Source organism: Rhinoraja longicauda, chromosome 14 (genome assembly GCF_053455715.1).
Source record: "Rhinoraja longicauda isolate Sanriku21f chromosome 14, sRhiLon1.1, whole genome shotgun sequence".
Classification (NCBI taxonomy): domain Eukaryota; kingdom Metazoa; phylum Chordata; class Chondrichthyes; order Rajiformes; family Arhynchobatidae; genus Rhinoraja; species Rhinoraja longicauda.
This window is the reverse complement of record NC_135966.1, coordinates 41,879,332-41,899,979: the sequence shown is the minus strand read 5'-3', so window position 1 is coordinate 41,899,979 and position 20,648 is coordinate 41,879,332. Positions and strand designations below refer to the sequence as shown.

The following is a 20,648-nucleotide window of genomic DNA, read 5'->3' as shown; positions in this document are numbered from 1 at the left end:
GTGCTTTTTGCGTCTATCTTTGATGACACTGAATCAGTTTCAACAGCAGTGTTTAATTCTCATGGTCTCTTTTCACCAGGAAGGAGGTGGGTTTAAGAAGCCCATTTGCCCAGCTCCTAAGGTAACGTTGATCCCCTTCCAAGACCAAAAATTATGTGAACCAATGTCTTCCTCTGTGCCCTCCTTGGTGAGTACAACTTGCACAGATATGTTTGAAGGAACTTGAGTAGTGTGTCACTGAGACATTTACCGAGCATCTTTGTGGTCTTGGTGGATCAATTGATAATCCAGGACCTCCCTGGTTAGTGTGGGTCAGGTGAATTCTGCGGTGTATTTGATGAGTGAAACATCAGGCTTGTAATTGTTTTAAAGTCGATTAATTTTGACATTTATACATTGAATTTTCCAATTTTAGATAACTACAAACCACCACGCCCCTCCTGGACACGATGCTTTTTGTCACAATGTTTTTTAAAATTAATTGTGCATATTGCTAGCAAAGCTATGATTTTAATATTCATTCTTGGTTGCTCTTCTGAGGGGGGTGGGCTTTCTTGAACTAATGCAGCGCAGCAGAGCTTTAGGGTGAATCTCAAAGTTTTAATGCAACAGCAGTAAAATAATGCTATAAACATTGTAGTCAGGATTGTTGTGGGACAATATAGTTGTGCTGCATGGACACAAGCCCCTCAACCCACCTTGTCTGTGCCAATCAGCCATTCATCTGTACTAATCCCATTCACCTTTATTGGTCTGTGGTCTTCATGCCGTGGCAATTCAAGTGCCCGTCTGCCACTGTGTCTTGGGGAATTTCAGAACCGCGAATGTTAGTCGGTATTAGCGCAGTTATGCCGCAGGCCCTTCGGCCCATCATGTTACGCCAACCGTGAATAAGAGGAACTGCAGGTGCTAGTTTTACAAATATCCGTATGGATGAGTTGGACCGAGAGGCCTGTTTCTCTTCTGTGTTACGCTTTGACTCTGTCTGAAAAAAGACAAAGTGCTGGAGTAACTCAGTGGGTCACAGCATATCTGGAGAACATGGATAGATTACATATGGGGCCGCCTGAATGTGGGTGGTGGGGGGGGGTGAGGGGAATAGCTCGAAGAAAGGAGGGGCAGGACAAAGCCTGACAGGGAAATAGGCTGAGGCAGATGTGGGGGCATTTTAGCAGTGAGTTGGTTGACGAAGGTTGGAGATGACAAGATGTGAAGTGTGAGACAAAAGGACTGAAGAGTTGCATATTGTGAAGCTAGAGGAAGGAATGTATGTGGACAGGGAGGGGAGAAATAGGTGACAGTCCAGGTGGGGTCAGGAGAGTGGGGTGTGATAAAAAGAGGGGTGGGTTGGGGCAAGAAGGGAGAGTTGGTGGGGGGGGGGGGGTTTGTAGTTGCCTAAAATTGGAGAATTCAATGTTCATACCATTGGGTTGTAAGCTACCCAAGAGTGATATGAGGTGTTCCTCCAATTTGCATATGGCCTTGGTCTGTCACGGTCACATCAACCAACAAGTACTCATGCATACTATTCCCATTTATCCATTGTCTGAGGCTTTCCATGTCTTGGTGATTCAAATGCATGTACAGATGATACTTAAATATCATGAGTACCTGCCTCCAACACCCTCTGAAATTAATTGTATGGACTGCAAAGTAAAATTGTTCCTGGTTTAATCTCCGACTGTTTTAATTGTTCTCAGTGATGGAGGCTGTGGGACTGGGTTGTGAGTGAAGAAGCTTTGTTGGAGTGCCGTTTAAACGGAGTTTGTACGTTCTCCCTGTGACCTGCGTGGGTTTACTCCGAGATCTTCGGTTTCCTCCCACACACCAAAGATGTGCCAGTTTGTAGGTTAATTGGCTTGGTATAAATGTAAATTGTCCCTAGTGTGTGTAGGATGGTGTTAATGTGCGGGGAACGCTGGTCAGCGCAGACCTGGTGGGCCGAAGGGCCTGTTTCCGCACTGTATCTCTAAACTAAACAGGTTTAATAATAACATGACACTGTTTTTAAAAACTCTGCATTATTTCCTTTATGATGTGTCTGTCAACTTAAACATTTGGTTTTAAAAGTGAGGTAAGTTTTATTGAATTACAGATTTATGTTGTGTACACATTTTTTTAACGTTGAATTGTTAGTTTAGTTGAGGTGTACAGCGTGGAAACAAGCCCTTCAGCCCATCGAGTCTGCGCTGACCAGCGATCGCCCGTACACTAATTCTATCCCACACACTCAGGACACTTTAAAGAAGTTAATTAACCTACAAGCTTGCACGTCTTTAGAATATGGGAAGAAACCAGAGCACCCAGAGAAAACCCACGTGGTCACAGGGAGAATGTACAAATTCTGCAGGACCGAGCCCTGGTCTCTGGCGCTGTAAGGCAGCAAATTCTACCACTGAAACACTCATTATTACCACGAGTCTCACTCATTATTACCACGAGTCTCTCCACATAAGGAAGATAATGCTATAATTTATTATTTTAACTTCTAGTTTGGCTTTGAGATGGAAGAAATCAGTCAAGTAAAATCAAAAGAATCTCAGTGCCTGGATTATTCCATGAGTGACAGCAACACTTCTGTGTTTGTGGAGCAGATTCATAACGATTCACAGGTAATGTAACCGTAATTCCCCACGGGGGGAGGAGGAGAAGAAACTACCCGTTGCACGAGCTGGAAGGTGTGGAGAATGGAGTGGGATCGAGGACGCAGTTAAGCTTTGAAGCACTCACTGCTTTACAACTTGTAAGACTATTCTTGCGTGAGCCCAGTGAAAATTACCCTTGGGGTGAGGAACTATAGGGTTGATGCCAACTGGGGAGCTGTAACTGGGTGGAAGACAATGGTACCATGTCAGCAAAGGAGAGAACAAAAAGTGTTGCCTATGATCACTTGCTACTGAAATAGCTGTTTTTTTGGGGAAGTGTAGAACTGTGAGTGGGAGTTATTTTAATTTTCACAATTTGAACGATTTTTAATTGTAAATAATATTATCTCAAATGTATGAGTTTTACAATTAAAATTACCAAGCAAATTCAGACTTCAGTTTCAAACAGTTAGCAAATAATGGCAATGATCTATAAACATAGTGCTAGAGTAACTCAGCTGATCAGGCAGCATACCTGATTCATACCGACCAGTCTGAAGAAGGGTCCCGACCCGAAACATCACCTATCCATGGTCTCCAGGAATGCTGCCTGACCCACTGAATTAGACAATAGACAATAGGTGCAGGAGTAGGCCATTCAGCCCTTCGAGCCAGCACCGCCATTCAATGCGATCATGGCTGATCACTCTCAATCAGTACCCCGTTCCTGCCTTCTCCCCATACCCCTTCACTCCGCTATCCTTAAGAGCTCTATCCAGCTCTCTCTTGAAAGCATCCAACGAACTGGCCTCCACTGCCTTCTGAGGCAGAGAATTCCACACCTTCACCACTCTCTGACTGAAAAAGTTCTTCCTCATCTCCGTTCTAAATGGCCTACCCCTTATTCTTAAACTGTGGCCCCTTGTTCTGGACTCCCCCAACATTGGGAACATGTTTCCTGCCTCTAATGTGTCCAATCCCCTAATTATCTTATACGTTTCAATAAGATCCCCCCTCATCCTTCTAAATTCCAGTGTATACAAGCCTAATTGCTCCAGCCTTTCAACATACGACAGTCCCGCCATTCCGGGAATCAACCTAGTGAACCTACGCTGCACGCCCAGCAATTTGTACCTTTCTATGTAAAGCAGCTTCTGCAGTTGCTTGTTTTTACATAATGATGTAGGTGTCATTTCTTAACAACTCACAATGCAAAGATATTTTGCCTATACTATGTGTGTGTGTGTGTGTGTGTGTGTATATGTGTATATATATATATATATATATATATACTAGAGTAAAGACTATATATATATATATATACACATATATACACATATATACACATATATAGTCTTTACTCTAGTGGCCAGTTCTTTACCCAGACTCTCCTTGAATATCCATTTGAAGCTATAGGCTGCAGCCAGAGTAATATGTTTTTCAACGTCTGTTGGTAAGCAGTTAATACACCACTGATTTTGTTTTCACAGAGGGATTCTAACATGAATGTGGCCATGTCCTCCAGCATGGCTGCACTTTTCACTGGTGAGCTCATGACGCAGGGGATGGACACGAGCACAGTAAGAACTTTGAGCGTTTATGAAACTCCGTGAGGATGTGGTGGGTGAGGGGAAGATGAAAGTAATAAAGCTTTGGTGGACATGTTCTCCAGGGATGCTGGCTGACCCGCTGTGTTTTCTATCTCGGTTTGTCCTCAACATTAACTTTAGCTATGAACTTCCATGGACATTCTTTGGTTGCACTGAAGACTTTTAGGTTTTCTTTTGTACTAGCAATGTGGTTATTAATTTGTTGAATTTGTGTTTAAAATATGTTATCTATAATGTTTATGGGCCTGTTACGCTGCTGCAAATAAGAATATCATTGTTGGTACATATGACAACTAAACACTCTCAAATACAGGATTGGTCGAGCTCTGTGGTTGCATTTGGGCTTTTTATGAAGTTATGATTCCTAGAAAACAGAATAGATTGGTCCTCCTCGAGCTGGAGGATGTAGGTCTGACTGGAACATGGATAGGAAAGATTTTTACCAGCTTAGATGGGCCATCTTGGTTGGCATGGATGAGTTGGGCTGTTTCCGTGCTGTATGTCTGTCTCGATGACTAGCTAATGAGTGAAGTACTGTACCTCAGGAGTCAGTCACTGGCCCTCAATTGTTTATTATTTACATTAATGACCTGGAGGATGGAACAAAATGCAAGGCTTCCAAGTTTGCCAACAATACAAAAATGTGTGGTAGGGCATGTGGGGATGAAGACCTTGTAAATCTGCAGCAGCTTAGAGATGGAATGAGTGTTTGGGCAAAAACATGTCGAATGGAGAATAATGCCTTGCACTTCAGTAAAAGGAATCACATGGTGGGATATTATTTAAATGGAAAGATTATCAATAGACAGTAGGTGCAGGAGTATGCCATTTGGCCCTTCGAGCCAACACCGCCATTCAATGTGATCATGGCTGATCATTCACAATCAGTACCCCGTTCCTGCCCTCTCCCCATACCCCCTGACTCCGCTGACTCTAATGACTAGAGTATTAAGAGCTCTATCTAGAGCTTCTTTCTTGAAAGCATCCAGAGATTTGGCCTCCACTGCCTTCTGAGGCAGAGAGTTTCATAGATTTATAATTCTGAGTGAAAAAGTTTTTCCTTATCTCTGTTCTATATGGCCTACCCCTTATTCTTAAACTGTGGCCCCTGGTTCGGGACTCCCCAACATCAGGAACATGTTTCCTGCCTCTAGCATGTCCAATCCCTTAACAATCCTATGTTTCAATAAGATCCCCTCTCATCCTTCTAAATTCCAGTGTATACAAGCCCAGTTGCTCCAGTCTTTCAACATACAACAGTCCCACCAAGATATGACAAATGAGTGAAGTTCAGAGGTATCTAGGTGTTCTGGTGTATAAATCACAAACAGTTAGCAGACGGGTCCTTCATGTGGTTAAGAAGGCTAGCAATATTTTTGCCTTTATTGCAAAGAGGTTGGGGGTTCAAAATAGAGACGTTCTGTTGTAGTTATCCAGGGTGTTGGTGAGGAATACTATGCAGATTACCTGGATACTGTAAATAGCTCTCGACCTATACCTCAAAGCATATTGAAGCATTCCTCGGTCCAATTTTGTAGTCAGTCCAAAGCAGATTCACCTGCTAATTTCTGGGATGAGAGGGCTGTCCTTAAAATTAACATTGTACCTTGACAATGCTCATGAAATTCCCAAGTAATCTTCAGGGCAATTATTCAGAAGTGCCAGAAGTTAAGTTCAATAGTATTTGAGGGAGTAAAATTCAGAAACCTTAAGTTCTACAAATAGTCATGTGAAGCCTATTTGGAGTCTGAAGAAGGGTCTCGACCCAAAACGTCGCCCATTCCTTCTCTCCCGAAATGCTGCCTGACCTGCTGAGTTACTCCAGCATTTTGTGAATAAAAACCTTCGTCATGTGAAGCCTGGCTGATTGACTGAAATCTCCCTCGTCAGGACTCTGCAGAAGAGGGGAACAGACCAAGTATTAATTAAAATCATCCCTACCTTTAATTATTATTATTTTCTCTTGCTCTGTTAGGTTCCGGTCCGCAGGAGTCGGCCAGGCTTGTTTCGGTCACCTTCCATGCCAGAGAGGCTGCGCAGGCCGTTCCTGAAAAGATTGGAGAGATCTCGGGAAACAGATACACCAGTGAAGACAAAGCGGCAGAAGAGTTTTGAATTCCCACCAGAGCCCGATGAACAGAAGAGGAAGGACGACCAGTTCATGGTGAAGAACCTCTTAATTGGGTGCTCAGTTAGTCATCGCCATACAGCATGGAAACGGGCCCTTTGGCCCGACTCGCCTGTGTTGGCCAAGATGCTATGCTAGTCCCATCTATACATGTTTGGTGGAATCCGTTTATGCTTTTCCCATCCACGTTCCTGGCCTTTATCCAACCACCTGCCTATCTACCCCCTCCCCCCACCTGATCATTCAGCAGCCTTTGTCTGCCCCTCTTCTCTTCCAGCATTCTCCCCGACCCTCTCTACCACAATCAGTCTGAAGAAGGTTCCCAACCTGAAATGTAACCTATCACGGCTACATGATATGTAGGCGGCACGGTGGCGCAGCGGTAGAGTTGCAGCCTTACAGCGAATGCAGCGCCAGGTTCGATCCTGACTACGGGCGTCGTCTGTATGGAGTTTGTACGTTCTCCCCGTGACCTGCGTGGGCTTTCTCCGAGATCTTCGGTTTCCTCCCACACTCCAAAGACGTACAGGTATGTAGGTTAATTGGCTGGGCAAATGTAAAAAAAATCTCCCGAGTGTGTGTAGGATAGTGTTAATGTGCGGGGATCGCTGGGCGGCGCGGACCCGATGGGCCGAAGGGCCTGTTTCCGTGCTGTATCTCTAAATCTAAAAATCTAAATCTATCCACGTTCTCCAGAGATGCTGCCTGAGCCGCTGAGTTACTCCACACACATTTCTTCCACCACCTGAGTCACCCTGCCTCCTTCCCCTCCATATACTCATCTCCCATCCCAGAGTTCCATATTTCCCTCATCCCCCTTTCTCCTCCTGTCATCCCCTTCCACCTTTATCCCTTTCTCCGCGCCGCCCAGCGATCCCCGCACATTAGGCAGGAAATGGTGATGGTGTTGGGTAGACTGATGGGACTGAAGGCTGATAAATCCCCAGGGCCTGATGGTCTGCATCCCAGAGTACTTAAGGAGGTGGCTCTAGAAATAGTGGAAGCATTGGAGATCATTTTTCAATGTTCTATAGATTCAGGATCAGTTCCTGTGGATTGGAGGATAGCAAATGTTATCCCACTTTTTAAGAAAGGAGGGAGAGAGAAAACGGGTAATTATAGACCAGTTAGTCTGACATCAGTGGTGGGGAAGATGCTGGAGTCAATTATAAAAGACGAAATTGCTGAGCATTTGGATAGCAGTAACGGGATCATTCCGAGTCAGCATGGATTTACGAAGGGGAAATCATGCTTGACAAATCTACTGGAATTTTTTGAGGATGTAACTAGGAAAATTGACAAGGGAGAGTCAGTGGATGTGGTGTACCTCGACTTTCAGAAAGCCTTCGACAAGGTCCCACATAGGAGATTAGTGGGCAAAATTAGGGCACATGGTATTGGGGGTAGGGTACTGACATGGATAGAAAATTGGTTGACAGACAGAAAGCAAAGAGTGGGGATAAATGGGTCCCTTTCGGAATGGCAGGCAGTGACCAGTGGGGTACCGCAAGGTTCGGTGCTGGGACCCCAGCTATTCACGATATACATTAATGACTTAGACGAAGGGATTAAAAGTACCATTAGCAAATTTGCAGATGATACTAAGTTGGGGGGTAGTGTGAATTGTGAGGAAGATGCAATAAGGCTGCAGGGTGACTTGGACAGGTTGTGTGAGTGGGCGGATACATGGCAGATGCAGTTTAATGTAGATAAGTGTGAGGTTATTCACTTTGGAAGTAAGAATAGAAAGGCAGATTATTATCTGAATGGTGTCAAGTTAGGAGGAGGGGGAGTTCAACGAGATCTGGGTGTCCTAGTGCATCAGTCAATGAAAGGAAGCATGCAGGTTCAGCAGGCAGTGAAGAAAGCCAATGGAATGTTGGCCTTCGTAACAAGAGGAGTTGAGTATAGGAGCAAAGAGGTCCTTCTACAGTTGTACCGGGCCCTGGTGAGACCGCACCTGGAGTACTGTGTGCAGTTTTGGTCTCCAAATTTGAGGAAGGATATTCTTGCTATGGAGGGCGTGCAGCGTAGGTTCACTAGGTTAATTCCCGGAATGGCGGGACTGTCGTATGTTGAAAGGCTGGAGCGATTGGGCTTGTATACACTGGAATTTAGAAGGATGAGGGGGGATCTTATTGAAACATATAAGATAATTAGGGGATTGGACACATTAGAGGCAGGAAACATGTTCCCAATGTTGGGGGAGTCCAGAACAAGGGGCCACAGTTTGAGAATAAGGGGTAGGCCATTTAGAACGGAGATGAGGAAGAACTTTTTCAGTCAGAGGGTGGTGAAGGTGTGGAATTCTCTGCCTCAGAAGGCAGTGGAGGCCAGTTCGTTGGATGCTTTCAAGAGAGAGCTGGATAGAGCTCTTAAGGATAGCGGAGTGAGGGGGTATGGGGAGAAGGCAGGAACGGGGTACTGATTGAGAGTGATCAGCCATGATCGCATTGAATGGCGGTGCTGGCTCGAAGGGCTGAATGGCCTACTCCTGCACCTATTGTCTATTGTCTATTGTCTATTGTCTCCCACTTTAAATTTCATTCTTCCTCTTCTTTCCCTATCTGACAACCTTTTCACCTCCTAGCCTTTCCCTCCACAAACCTGGCAATCATCCCCTGTCCCGTTCCCCCCTCACCTGCCTCCACCTATTACTTGCCATGCTTTGCTCCATCCGCTACTCTTTTCCTGCTATCTCCCTTCAACATTATGAGCTCCTGACCAAAACATTCTTTGTCCATCACCTCCACAGATGCTGTCTGATCCACTGAATTCCTCCAGTGCACTGGTTTATGTTTAAGATTCCTGCATCTGCAATATTTTGAGCCTCTAAGAATGATCCCATTATCCCATACCCATCCTTGCCCTACCCTTACCCATCCATCTTCCTCTGATTCAAATGTTTAAACGCGGAGGATAAAACCTAGATGCAGAGGAAGATCATATGGTTCCCTGACCATAGGAGGATTATTATTTTGCCATTCAATAACCCTCCACCCTGTCTCCCACCCCATTCCTCCCCCTCGGGGGCCATTTTGAATAGCTCTTGACTTCATTGTCAGAGGAGATGGTATTTCCATTCATTAGCTGAAATCCAATGGCTTCTTAAGGTCCATAGTGTGGTTGGATGAAGCTGATTCATGGTGAGCAGATTATCCAGAGTAAACGAGCAAAAATCTAATAATTGCATTCATTTCAAAAGACAATAGGTGCAGGAGGAGGCCATTCGGCCCTTCAAGCCAGCACCGCCATTCAATGTGATCATGGCTGATCATTCTCAATCAGTACCCCGTTCCTGCCTTCTCCCCATACCCCCTGACTCCGCTATCCTTAAGAGCTCTATCTAGCTCTCTCTTGAATGCATTCAGAGAATTGGCCTCCACTGCCTTCTGAGGCAGAGAATTCCACAGATTCACAACTCTCTGACTGAAAAAGTTTTTCCTCATCTCAGTTCTAAATTGCCTACCCCTTATTCTTAAACTGCGGCCCCTTGTTCTGGACTCCCCCAACATTGGGAACATGTTTCCTGCCTCTAACGTGTCCAACCCCTTAATAATCTTATACGTTTCGATAAGATCTCCTCTCATCCTTCTAAATTCCAGTGTATACAAGCCTAGTCGCTCCAGTCTTTCAACATATGATAGTCCCGCCATTCGGGGAATTAACCTAGTAAACCTACGCTGCACGCCCTCAATAGCAAGAATATCCTTCCTCAAATTTGGAGACCAAAACTGCACACAGCCTTCTGCCTCCTTCTGCCTGTCTGTCTGTCCAAGGAAACACACTGTAATGAACATCACTGAGCAAGTCCAAGGTCCCTGGAGGACTCGATCCACGTCTTCTTGCCTGCTTGATAATGGGAAGGTGTATTTTCTAATTGAAGGGAGGTGTTAGATTTTTGGGCTGAGTTGTGGCAAGTAAGAGTCATTTGTTTCCACTGTGGATTGAACTATATCTCGAATCACATTTATAGTGGGTTTGTTTTAGCATTCCAGACTGGATGAAAATAAAGCCATTAATTCTCTAACTTAAAAGGGTAAAAACAATGCTCTGTTGCTCCTTCAATGGTCGGGACTGAAGGTCGGCATTTGCTGCCAACTCCACAAGATTGAAATGGTGGGGGTTGGTTTCATTTTCCTCCAGTACTTGGTGAATCTCTGAATTTCTATTGTGATGGGGTAGAGAGCTGGGCTGGTGGGTGAATGGTCTTGTTTTCCACGCCTAGATTCTGAGGCAGGTGAGCAAGGATGACTGGTTACACTTCAACCATTGTTGGTTTGCCAGTCTTTTTATAATGACAATGAGAGGCAGCACTATAAAACCTCCAGTTTGGTGGGTGTTTACTTCAGCATGCTCTGTGGTGCAGGGTGTGGTTTGTGAAGTTGGAAATCCTGAGCAGCTCTTTGGAGTTGATTTGTATCCTTCAATGGGGGACTTGCAGATTATTTTCTTTTACGTTCTTCCCAATGTGAATTAGGGAAAATACAATTCATGATAAATATCCTGCAGCTCTTAACTATTTCTTCTGTACTCTGCAGAGTGGAGTCACGACCAGCTGCAAAGACAATGTGACAAATGTTTTGGATGAGGAGAGCAACCCTATGGACCTGATCGGAAACCATTCGAATGTAAGGTTTTCACCTGCTTTGAAATGTGTCGCTTTTTGCAGTTCCTTGTTCCACCCGGATATGGTGCCCCCCCCAAAGCAACGTAATTCATCATGAGTGTCTTTGGATTTTGGAGCACACACGAAGTCCGGCAGATCTTGCCCCATGTTGGCAGAGGACCTCAAATGCTGTCCATTTCAGCTGTTTGAAGTTCTATGGAGGGACAGTGCAATTGCCCACTGGGTAGTGCGGCTGCCTCAGCCCCAGTGACCTGGTTCAATCCTGACTTGCGGAGCTACGTGCGTGGGATTTGCATGTTCTCCCTGTGACCGCGTGGGTTTCCTCGGGGTGCTCCCGTTTCCGCTCACATCCCAAAGACATGCGCCCTGGCAGGGCAATAGGCTGCTGTAAATTGCCCAATGTGAACATGAGCGGTAAATTGTGGGGAGAGTAAAATGGGATTAGTGTAAATGGGTTCAAGATGGTCACAATGCACTCGATGGGCCAAAGGACCTGTTTTTCGTATTTGTCTTAATCATACCCGATGATTAAGTAATTGGATTATCATTGACAAAATAATAACATTTACCTGCCTTTAATCTGATTGCTAATGTCCCTAGAATTTAATAGTCGGCCTCACTTTTGGATATTTCCTTTGACCTGGTATCCCGATTTCTACACTGGGGGACAAAAATCTAACATAACTGCCGATTAGCTTAGCCAATTATAAAACTGCACAGTTGCATAAATGCTGTTGTTCCTATTTTTGCTCTGCATTCCCTGACCACACGAAATACACACACTCCATCTAGTGCTTTCTCGTTTATTAATTTTGCAGGATCAAGGCCAGCAGTTATTTCCCAAATATAATTGCCCTTGAGTAGATGGTGGTGAATAGATTATCGCTGTAATGGCCAATTAGGTTGCCTCTAAACCTTCTTAACTCAAGGGAACACAAACCAAGTTTACGCAGCCTCTCCTACTAATTAATCTACACAAAAAGGAATTGTAGCTGATTATTTCCTGGAGCCTGTAACCCAGAGGTCTGAGGCTGACTACCGTGCTCCAGTTTAAAGCCTGGCATGGAACTGAACACGAAACCTTGTCTCATTTAAATGCTTCATCACATATTAGCTTTCTTCACTAGCTGGTGATGCCCACTGTTTGTATTTTATTGGGGAGTCGCCTGGTGAGTGGATTGTTTCTGATGTGATTCAGTCCGGAATAGTGAGTAAACGTCTTTGATCATTTGCTATCTTGTTAAGCATTTGGAAAATAATTGTGTAGGTACACTTGCCTCTCTCCAATGCCCAGTGCTTTTTAGTTTAGTTTAAAGATACAGCATGGAAACAGGCCCTATGACTGAGTCGACATTGATCACCCATTCACGTTAGTTCCATGTTATCCCGCTTTCTAATCCACTCCCTCCACACTAAGGGCAGTTTACAGTGGGCCAATTAAGCTACAAACCCACACGCCTTTGGGATATGAGGGAATCGGAGGAAACCCACACCGTCACAGGGAGAAGCTCCACACAGACAGCACCCGAAACCAGGATTTAAACAGGGTTTCTGGCACTGAGGCAGCATCTCTACCAGCTGCAACGATGTGCCTTCCATGTCTTTTAGGTAGACAAAGACTAGGCGTAATGTTCCTTGCTGTTGGGGTCTATGGCAGATCGGCGTCTTATGTTTTGCTCAAGCTGTTTAAAGGCACGACTGACAATAGGTGCAGGAGGAGGCCATTCGGCCCTTCGAGCCAGCACCGCCATTCAATGTGATCATGGCTGATCATTCTCAATCAGTACCCCGTTCCTGCCTTCTCCCCATACCCCCTGACTCCGCTATCCTTAAGAGCTCTATCTAACTCCTGAATGCATTCAGAGAATTGGCCTCCACTGCCTTCTGAGGCAGAGAATTCCACAGAATCACAACTCTCTGACTGAAAAATCTCAGTTCTAAATGACATCTCAGTTCTAAATGGCCTACCCTTTATCCTTAAACTGTGGCCCCTTGTTCTGGACTCCCCCAACATTGGGAACATGTTTCCTGCCTCTAATGTGTCCAACCCCTTAATTATCTTATACGTTTCGATAAGATCTCCTCTCATGCTTTTAAATTCCAGTGTATACAAGCCTAGTCGCTCCAGTCTTTCAACATACGACAGTCCCGCCATTCCTGGAATTAACCTAGTTAATTAATACATTTAATTTTTTCAACTTGAGTAGGCTTCGTGTAATGTTAAAGCTTAAAAAACATAATTTTAAAAACTTTTTAGAAGTGCTTTGCCATTCTACTGCGCACAGCCATGAAAAAGCACTGCCACAGTCTTAAACACTTGAGGTGCAGAATTCTATCCTTAAGCCACTTCAAAGACCTCTCTTGTGATGAGCTCTAGATAGCCAAGTCCTTGCTCTCCATACTACTGGCATGGGAGTGATGCCACAACGGAGAGATGCCACATGGAATGCATCTGACCGTTCCTTCGGCCACCTGGTCCACCGTCCCCTATCTTCAATCATCTCTCGAAGTCCAATGGGATCCTCGCTGTTATATAAATGACACAGTTTTGGCTCTTCTACTGAATATGACCTTGCGCACTTGACTTGTTTCTTTGTGGTACCGGCTCTAATGCTATTCCCCCATTTCTTTGGCAGGTATATGCATTGCCCACTGTAATGGGTAAGCATGAGGATATGAAGTATATCATCCCCGAAACAGTGAGTTCCACCATTTACCGGTCGCTTATCTATATACTAAAACTCTCGTTTGTTATCTTGTTTGTGACTGAACTTCAGCCAAAACGGTACACGATAGCGCGACAATTTTAGGCCCACCTTATTCGCCATTGTCACTTTAGTGATAATGCAAGTAGTTTTATTGAAATCGGTGTTATATTTTTAAAGTTATTCACATTTTAAAGTTTAAAAGGAGGGGAGGGGGGAGAAGGGAGAGGGGGGAGGGGGAGGTTGAGGAGAGAGGGGAGTGGGGGAGGACAGGGTGCTGAGCCGATGCAGGAGAGGTTTGGGCCCAACGGGTCCACTTTGTCTAGTATTTATTTAAAAAATGAATCTGTTAGGCTGTATAAATGTTGGCTGTCCCCAATTGCTTCCTGCTCATAGCATTGGTCGCTGAATGGAGTGTGTACGATTCTGCCTTCATTCCAATGCATGACCAGCAGGCAGAGGAGATTAGTTTAACGGCATCATGTTCAGCTTGGACGCTGTGGGCTGTGTCCCTGTGCTGTACAATTCTGAGCCCAAATGGTGCCATTATGAGTAGGAAGGAACTGCAGATGCTGGTTTACACCAAAGATGGACACAAAATGCTGGAGTAACTCAGTGGGACAGGCAGCATCTCTGGAGAGAAGGAATCGGTGATGTTTCGGGTCGAGACTGAAGAAGGGTCTCGACCTGAAACGTCACCCATTCCTTCTCTCTGGAGTTGCTGCATGTCCTGCTGAGTTGCTCTGGCATTTTGTGTCTATATTTGATGCCATTATGACCTTGCCTTCCCCAGGTCTGAGTTCGACCTGTGAGGAGTCTTATCTGAGTATTAAATCTGAAGATTAGAATTGAGCCTGGTTTGTATGGCGAAGCAAGCAGTACCTGCAAAATGGCCTGTGTGAATGGCAAAGACAAGTGTGAACAAACACAGGTTCTGCTTTTTCACAGTATTGTGTCACTCAAACCCTTTTTAAATGTTTGTCACTGGAAGACTTGTTTTGCATCTTTTATGGTCCTCCCACTGTACTTAAAATCTCAACTAATTATTTCCGGCTGTCAGTGATGCCTGATCGATCTGGGACATTATGATGAGATTGCAGACAATCTGACTAATACCAGCCCCATAGGGCCACCTATAGAACTGAATTGAATGAAGCCTGACAGTGGGCATCTCTGTTTTAAGATATTGATTATGAGTTTGAATAAATTTGGCTGCAATAAATTTGTGCAGATCATCTTCAGGTTTCAGAATGTCCAATCAGCCAAATGTCATGTTTTAGATTTTCTTTTTAGATTTAGAGACACAGCGCGGAAACAGGCCCTTCGGCCCACCGGGTCCGCGCCGCCCAGCGATCCCCACACATTAACACTATCCTATGCACACCAGGGACAATTTTTTACATTTGCCCAGCCAATTAACCTACATACCTGTACGTCTTTGGAGTGTGGGAGGAAACCGAAGATCTCGGAGAAAACCCACGCAGGTCACGGGGAGAACGTACAAACTCCATACAGACGGTGCCCGTAGTCAGGATCGAACCTGAGTCTCCGGCGCTGCATTCGCTGTAAGGCAGCAACTCTACCGCTGCGCCACCGTGCCGCTGGAGAAACGTTGACACTTTGTGCTGCCCCAACATTTTCCTTTCCGTGTTAGCCATTAAACTGATTCACCATCAAAATGGCTTACTCAGTGTCTTGGTCAGTGTGTGGCTCTGAATTGATTTTTGTCCTGACTACCTGACACAATAATATTCCTTCTCTTTTCCCGGATACTGCCAGATTTGTTCATTGTTTCCACAGTTTTCTGTTTTTATTTCAGATTTCCAGCTTCTGCCATCACTTATTTTTGGAAGAGTGTGTTAATGCCACCAATTCATCAATGCCACAGATTCTCACCTATTGTTCTCTTTGTTCAGTTTGTATGTATCTTAGACTGTGATTCAATGGCACATGGCAGATTACATTTTCCCACGTTCCATTGTGGCATGGTGGAACAGTGGTAGAGTTGCTGCCTTACAGCACCAGTGGCCAGACTACGGGTGCTGTCTGTATGGAGTTTGTACGTTCTCCACATGACCGTAAGGTTTTCTCCGATATCTTCGGTTTCCTCCTACACTCCAAAGATGTACAAGTTTGAAGGTTAATTGGCTTGGTCTAAATGTAAAATTGTCCCTAGTGTGTATTAATGTATGGGGATTGTTGGTTGGTGCAGACTCGGTGGGCCAAAGGGCCTGTTTCCGCACTGTATCTCTAAACTAAACCTCACCCAAAGGTACCGTTTATCCATCCTTCAATACAAATCAGTCCTCTGGCTGAAAAATGTGCTCTGTGAATTGAGAGCAAGACTCTCTTTGCCATTACTACATGCTGCACTCCTCTACCTGGTGTTTTCTAGTGGGGTGTCTGGGTATACATTCAGTTGCAAGACTTGAAAATGACCATGCAGAAAGGAGGAACTGCAGATGTTGGTTTAAACAGAAGGACACAAAGTGCTGTCTTACCTCAGCGTGTTAGACAGCAACTCTGGACAACAATGTTTCATTTTGGGATCCTTCTGACTGAAGAAGCATCCCAAAATGAAACATCACCTAAACACATTCTCCATGGATGCCAACTGACCTGCTGAGTTACCCCAACATGTCCTATTTTGAAAATGACCATAATTAGGTGCACGTATCAAACCTTCTGACCCCTCTCTGCACAGGTGGCCAAGGTACTACATGGAGAATATGATCACGTTTTAGGAGAGGTCTATATCATCGACTGCCGCTATCCTTATGAGTTTGAAGGGGGACACGTTAAGGTAAATGAACTGAATCTTAAATGAACCAGTATTTCCTTTCATTTCGCCCCCATCCGCACTCTCGCCTTCCTTTAAGAGTAGAGGGGGGTATTATGGGTGGTCTTTTGCCATTTGTAAATATATATTTGGTTCACATGCCCCTCTCAGCAACAGGAAGAGAATGGTCAGCTATTAACTGAGCTTGTTCCTGTTCCTGAGCACATGGTGTTCCCCAGCTACCCCAACATGAGCAGACTTTGAACGTACAAGGGGCTGATTAGTTATAGAAGTGCAGGGATTGACCGGGGTGTGTTTTTATATTTATGTTTGCACTGCGTGTAAAGTTCAGAGAAGTTCCAGTCTGGGCTTCATGTCTCAGATTGTAAATGATGTGGCTGATTCTCTCTGAGCTGACATTCTCACTTCCTTCTGTCCCAGGGTGCTCTGAACCTTCACAGAGCGGATGACGCAGTTGAGTATTTTCTAAAGAAACCCATTATTTCTAAATCCAAGGACAAGAGATTGGTTATTATCTTCCACTGTGAATTTTCATCAGAGCGAGCACCAAAGATGTGAGTTGCATGATCTGTTTTAGTAAATCAACATTGAGAGAGGATTGAAAGCAGGCGGAAGGCTGGGAAGTGAAGTGATGCGTCTCATGCTTTCTGGAACAAAGGAACAAAGCAAAACTGCAAGTGGTCACATGACTCGGGCAGGTGGGACTATGGGGCGGCTTGCTCGGCATGGGCAAGTTGGGCTGAAGAGCCTGTATCTGTGTTGAGTGGTTCTATGACTATGATATGTAGTGAGGTTATAAATAGACATTCTACTCATTTGGCATCTGATTGCTCACATTCGTACTTTGCATAGCACTCGGAAAATCGTTGGTCATTTAATCTAGATGCAACCAGCCTGTTTGCAGAGAGCTTTAAAGAGCAGTAAAATGCAGAAGTTTAAAATGAGTTACTCTGGTACTTGCACGCCATTGTACAGATATGATGGGGGATTGTCCCAATGAAGAACCTGCAATGGTTAGGTAATAAGATATAAGGAGATTTTAACAGATTTGCGAGAACTGGCTTCAAAGCAAAGAAGGAACAATAACACACAGTGGGTTCTGCAGCCTTGCCTCTCTGGTGACCTGGGTTCAATCCTGACCACATGATTTGCATGATCTCCGTGTCTGCATTGTTCCCCCCTCCCCCCCCCCCCCAAGTCCTTTGGTTTCCTTCCATATCTCCAGAAACTTGCAGATGGGTTAACGATTACTGTAAAGGACCCCTGTTGTGGGTGGGTGGCAAAAAGAATCAGGGGGGGGGGGGGGGGGGCACAGGTGGGAGAATGGGAAGGGGAGCTACAGTGAAATGAGGTCCAAGGGAATGAGACCCACACTGTATCTCTACACTAAGAAACTAAACATTGTCGACAGTGGTTAGGCCTTCTTTCTCTTTGAAGGTGTCGATTATTGCGGGAGGAGGATCGCAGTACGAATGACTACCCAAACCTGTACTACCCAGAACTCTACATATTGAAAGGAGGGTACAAGGCTTTCTTCTCTCAGTTCTCGGTAAGTCTCATCGTTTCCCTGGGAAAATGGAGAGATGTTTTTTTGGGGTGCCCTTGATGGTCAGTTTCATCATGCACTCAGTTCTGCCCGCATCCAAACAGCTCTGAATGTGCAGGGTAGTAGAGCTGCCCTTCATTGGAGTTGGATGACCTTGTCCACATTTCAGGGGCTGCTGCCCCCCTTGGATATGGTTCAAATTATCTTTGCTGGTTTAAGTTCAAAGATCTTTCAAAAAGAGTAGGGAAGATCTTCCATCATTCTGATGTACTCAATCAAAATTCAATGTAATCTAAATTCCAACTTTTACACCTTCCACACCCTGCCCCGCTCTACATAAATGGGGCGTGGGTGGAAAGGGTGCAGACCTTTAGATTCCTAGGAGTCCTCCTGCCTGAGGACCTCTCCTGGTCGGCCAACACCACTGCAACTGTCAAGAGAGCACAACAGGGACTCCACTTCCTGAGAGTGCTCAGGAGGCACAACGCCAGGAAGGAGCTGCTGGTGGCCTTCTATCGGGCGACTATTGAGTCTACTGACATATTGCATGTCAGTGTGGTAGGCCAGCTGCTCTGCTGCAAATAAAAAAACGCTCCGAAGAGTGGTAAAAACAGCAGAGAGAATCACCGGCTGCCCACTGTCCTCTATGGAGGATATTGCCACCTCACGCCACCTCAGCAGAGCCACTAACATCATTAAAGACTCCACACACCCCGGTCACCACCTGTTTGAACTGTTGCCCTCTGGCAGGGGTCACAGGTCAGCCAAAACACGCACCTCCAGACTAAGAGACAGTTTCTTCCCCAATGCAAATCTGCACACTCAATATGAAGTGCTACTGAGTATTACTCATGCTGCACTTTTCCATGCTGCTACCAATCTCGCATTTTACCTTACTATCACCATTGTTTATTGATATATTGCAATATTGATTATTTATTTATCTTAAGCCCTAGTTAAATCACATTGTTTTTAAGTTGTGTCCTGTGCTTTTATGTTAGTATATTATGCACCAATGGAGTGGCACTAATAATTTTGTTGTATGCAGTGCTTTCAACGACAAATAAAGGCATTCGTATTCATTCTTTTGTTCGGCTTTGCTACGTGATTGATATGATTTTTTAATTAATTGGAATTAAGGGTTTTAATAATCGTGTAAAGGATTCTGTCAGTTGATGCCGTGGTATTTATAGTCTGATAGAACATTTCCCAGGCAACAGGCCACGGATTTGACCTGAAATATTAGTGATAGCCATGTGATGTGCCTTGCCATTAACTGAAGCGATGGACTTTACGTAATGGTGTTTCCAGATTTAGAAAGCCCCAGCCTGATTGATTTTGCTTCTGTTGCTCTACTGCAGAACTACTGTGACCCACCTACGTACTGCCCCATGGATCACCTGGACTTCCAGGAAGAGATGCTGAAACTGCGGAAAAAGAGCAAATCCTGGGCAGGAGAACGTCGCAGGAGGGACCTCATCTTAAGACTGAGGAAGATGTGAAAAGTCAATGAGGCGAACCACCTACCAGGAACCGTATCTGGGGGCCCTTCATTACAGGACATTGATCCATCCAAAAGAGGTTCCATCTACACCACTGCCCATAATGTCACAGTGGAGGATTCTCCAACCATCCAGCTCTGATGATGTCAAATTCAAAGTATGAATGCCAGCCTCAACTTGATGCAATAATGGATTTGTAATGTGAAGGTTCTTGACCATGATTTTTAAAGTTACAGAATTATTTTTATCAAATATTAGTTTTTTACAAAATATTTTGCTTTCTGGAAAATCTACTTGCAATATCCATCCATCCCAAGGCCTTGGATAAGTAGTTTTATTAATCTGCTGACAAACTGATGCCAGTTGACACTTTTCTCCCAAGACGTCCAAATGCCACAAACCTCCCATCGTGGTCAACTTGGCAAAAGCTTGGCATCCAACTCTCATGCCTCCAGGCAAGTGAAGAGTGTAACATGGGAATAAGTACATTAAAAACACAAACTTCTTTTTCTGTGCATGGACCTCTGAGGAGATGCTATGCATTGATCTGTTTTTTATTTTTGCAATGCAAGCTGCAAGATTATGCGTTTTGCGTCATTTCTGAAGAATAATGCCACACAGTTCCCTCCCTTTGAAGTAGCCAGGGTGATATTCTGAAGTGTTGATGCAAATCATTCTTGATCATTGTTTATACGGTGGAGCCATATTGGCTCAGAGGCACTGAAGCTCGTTGTTTGAAACTCCCAGTTTGAGCTGGACCCGGATATGGCCTATCCCATGAACTCTTACCAGAAGAGAGAACATTAACCCCATTTGCTCCAGACCAGTTCCATCAATATATAAACATATTGACTCCCTCAATGTTCGAACAACTGACTTCCTCAAAACAGTGGCGTACGCGGGTGTTGGATGTGAGGAGTAATCCAAGCCCTGGAGTCCGGTTGTGCATTTTGTGCAGTAAAAGTGGTCAATTTCTTATTACTGTCCCAGGTAATAGTAAACAACTGGAATTTGATTAAGTCTATCTTGTATTTTATGGAAGCTGATCCATTCAAAGATGTTCCATCTCCACCTCTGCCAGTAACGTCGCAGTGGAAGCTGAGAGGGACGTGACATTTTCAATCGAAATACAGACTAGCAAG

The 20,648-nt window shown here is 44.7% G+C and overlaps 1 protein-coding gene across 1 annotated transcript in view; it reads left to right on the top strand.

The window, feature by feature from the left end:
* The window catches only part of LOC144599937 (M-phase inducer phosphatase 1-B-like), a 35,523-nt gene extending 15,815 nt beyond the window's left edge, over nt 1-19,708 (top strand). The window contains 10 exon segments of the mRNA XM_078411204.1: nt 80-187; nt 2,493-2,612; nt 4,076-4,165; nt 6,171-6,359; nt 10,865-10,954; nt 13,590-13,652; nt 16,363-16,461; nt 16,879-17,012; nt 17,896-18,007; nt 19,366-19,708. Of these exon segments, the coding sequence (XP_078267330.1) occupies nt 80-187; nt 2,493-2,612; nt 4,076-4,165; nt 6,171-6,359; nt 10,865-10,954; nt 13,590-13,652; nt 16,363-16,461; nt 16,879-17,012; nt 17,896-18,007; nt 19,366-19,506 (1,146 nt within the window). The 3' untranslated portion in view covers nt 19,507-19,708.
* The last annotated feature ends 940 nt before the right edge of the window (nt 19,709-20,648 follow it).